Source organism: Salmo trutta, chromosome 3 (assembly GCF_901001165.1).
Source record: "Salmo trutta chromosome 3, fSalTru1.1, whole genome shotgun sequence".
NCBI lineage: Eukaryota > Metazoa > Chordata > Actinopteri > Salmoniformes > Salmonidae > Salmo > Salmo trutta.
The window spans coordinates 6332729-6335736 of NC_042959.1; the positions used below are offsets into that span (position 1 = coordinate 6332729).

The 3008-nt window shown below is 43.9% G+C and overlaps 1 protein-coding gene across 1 annotated transcript; it reads left to right on the plus strand.

Annotated features, from left to right (window-relative positions):
- The first annotated feature begins 611 nt into the window (after positions 1-611).
- On the plus strand, positions 612-2538 carry neurog1 (neurogenin 1). The gene is made up of 2 exons (XM_029717368.1): positions 612-988; positions 1112-2538. The coding sequence occupies exon 2, from the start codon at positions 1122-1124 to the stop codon at positions 1788-1790; it is 669 nt and encodes a 222-aa protein (XP_029573228.1). The 5' UTR covers positions 612-988; positions 1112-1121; the 3' UTR covers positions 1791-2538.
- The last annotated feature ends 470 nt before the right edge of the window (positions 2539-3008 follow it).

Here is a 3008-nt window from a genome sequence, read left to right on the forward strand (position 1 = left end):
CCCTTTGCATGTGCTAGACATTTTTACTGCTGTGCCCTTCATGTTTTGAATGTTAATTAGCCAGGGTTTGACTGTGGATTTGTGGAGAAAGTTGTGAAGATGAAGTAACCTGTCCTGCTTTAGATGCTAGATAGGCTAGATAGCCTATAGCTCTAAAATGCGAATGCTTATGCATGCGTGCAACATTGTGCGCAATTACGCACAATAGTTCAAATGTGTTGGGGTGGTGAATTTCCTCAAAATCTTTAATCAGCGTTTTTTTTTTTGTATAAACTTTTTGAATACACTGTCTAAATGTTTGGTATCCTTGTTATGTCTATCAAATTTTTCTACAGCAACTTTTATCATTTCGATGTATAAGAAATTGTACATTTTTGACAAATATGGTGGTGGATATGCCTTTTGCTTTTATATGTTCGATTTTAGCTGATACTCATGCAGGTTTCTAGGTTTATAGACCGAATCTTGGACAGAAGATAGGCTAATTTATTTTTGGAGCGTGACCTTGCCTCCGGGGCTAAGCGTTCTGTCATTTTCTCCTTTTCTTCTTTCATTTAACTTTAAAGGTTTAACTTAAAGTGGGCTTGGTCTTTGGTCCAGGGATGGATAGCAACAGTGGTGCTCGCGTGGCTGGGCAGCGGTCCCCTGCTCTCATTGGACGGTCGTGATTACAGGCACGCTTCGGAGCGCGAACAAACAACAGGCATACATTATGCTAATGAGATGGCAGTGCGGCACGGGGCAGACCTGATGCACCCCATTCATCCATCCTTCACACAAATGCCAGCGCGAGAGGGGTACGACCATTGTCTGACCAGGGTATATAAGGTATGTGAGGCCAGTCGTGTGCCAGGCTCATTCGCTCACACGAGCTGATTCAAGCGCAAGAGAAAGACGCGTGCCTTGTACTCATCATACAAACTCATTGTCGGACTTTGGCTCCTTGCAAGACAACTGATACTGTACCTTCTCCAACCAGATTACTAAGGTAGGTTTCGTTCTGCTCCCAGAGTCCTTCGCCATTGCCTTGACTAGGCCTGCTTTCCAAGCTTTACCATGCGCGCTTGCATTTACAGTGTTTAACCCATTCCCTCTCTTCTTATCTCTGCAGGGAAAACATCATGTGCACCGCAATGGAGACCGTTTACTCTGACATGGACAGTTCGAGCTGCGACTACTTTATGCACGATGACGAAGACTCGTGCAGCAGCATGCACGCTTCCTCCCCGTCATCCTCGATCGGCAAGCCCAACTCCCCTGCGAGCGACAGCCAGGGCCCGTGCGCTACCGATATGGGACAGAAGAAGAGACGCAGAGGCAGAGCGAGGAATGAAGCCACCGTGCACGTGGTCAAGAAGAACCGGCGCGTAAAGGCAAACGACCGCGAGAGAAACAGAATGCACAGCCTGAATGACGCTTTGGAGACCCTCCGGACCGTTCTACCGGCGTTCCCCGATGACAGCAAACTCACCAAGATCGAGACTCTGCGCTTCGCTCACAACTACATCTGGGCGCTCTCCGAGACCATACGCATCGCGGACATTGAACAACGCCAGAACAAATCACGGGCTGATGCGTCTCTCTTGCTTCCCAGCACGTGCGTGATTGACGCCCCGAGTCCGGGCAGCGATGCTTGCTCGTGGAGCTCCAGCGCGTCCTCCTCTTCCTCCTCTCCGTCTTATTGCACTTCAAGCCCCAGCAGCCCAGCCGCCCATGATGACTATGGATGCTTCCAGACTGATGTTCTACAGTACAGCTACCACAACTTTGTACCAGGCATGTCCTACTAACTGAACTAAAGCCTTAACCACAAACTTTTGTAGACTGCGAGATTGTTACAATAGAGTAATAGCAGAATAATGACTGGATGCATTCTTCAGTTAGTCCGTTGAAAGGGAAAAAACGGAATGATATTATTCACTGTTTGCCTTAACCCATGTCTCTGTGGGTGTGTTTTATACAGTTTGTTTTCCTGTTTTTACATGCTCTATTTTACATTCGGATTGAACATTAATTTAATTTTGTCGACTTTTCTAAATTGAGTATGATTGTTTTGCTATACGTTTTGTATTCCTCCAAAACATTTGCACTTTTTTTCCAACGCATACGACGCCTACTAGAAGTCCACTTCACAGATCTTAACCTCAACCTCTATTACAAGAGTATTATCATTAAAAAGAAGACCGATTTGCTTTTGTAGACTGAGGTGAAAAGTCAATTTTACAATTAGTAGAGCGATAATGCAGAAAAACGAGCGTGGAAATTCAGTTTCAATGCTCTGACAATAGAGTGAAAGGCCGTCAGAAGACAAGGACTTGGCCTCATACATTATGGACATTGACCCCCTGAAAACTGCAATCCTGTTCAATAGAAAGACTCAATCCCACGAAGAGGCTAGAGAGGATCCTTCTACCACGGTTTTTATTTTATTTATTCAAGTTTCGCCTGTCATAATGTATTTTGTATATAAATAGATTTCTATTCTATTTACATGAAAAGTGTGTGAACCATTTTTCTACAAATAAAAATATAACTTTTAAAAAAATATATATTTCTCAGCGTTTGGACTCTTCGAATGTTTTAGTTGCTGAGAGTTGAGCACTCAAAGTGTGCTGATTATCACACTGATAAAGCGCATTGCAAGCCCCATACACACAACAATCCTTGTCTTAATAAGAACTAATAACAGAGGCAGTGAGAGTCCTCGGTGGCCTGTTCAGGAAACAAAAGGGTGTGATTAATAAGATACCGGTTTTAGAGAGAGAGAGAGAGAGAGAGCACAGCAGGTGCATCCATCAGTTGAGGTTTTATTGCAGCTCATCACCCATTATCACCCATTATCACCCATTATCATCACCCATTTTCATCACCCATTATCATCACCCATTATCATCACCTATTATCATCACCCATTATCATCACCCATTATCATCACCCATTATCATCACCCATTATCACCCATTATCATCAGCACTGTTGAATGTATCATCTTTGGGGACAAAATAGGA

Coding starts and splice junctions, on each gene's coding strand:
- neurog1 (XM_029717368.1), top strand. CDS start 1,122: ATGTGCACCGCAATGGAGACCGTTTACTCTGACATGGACAGTTCGAGC.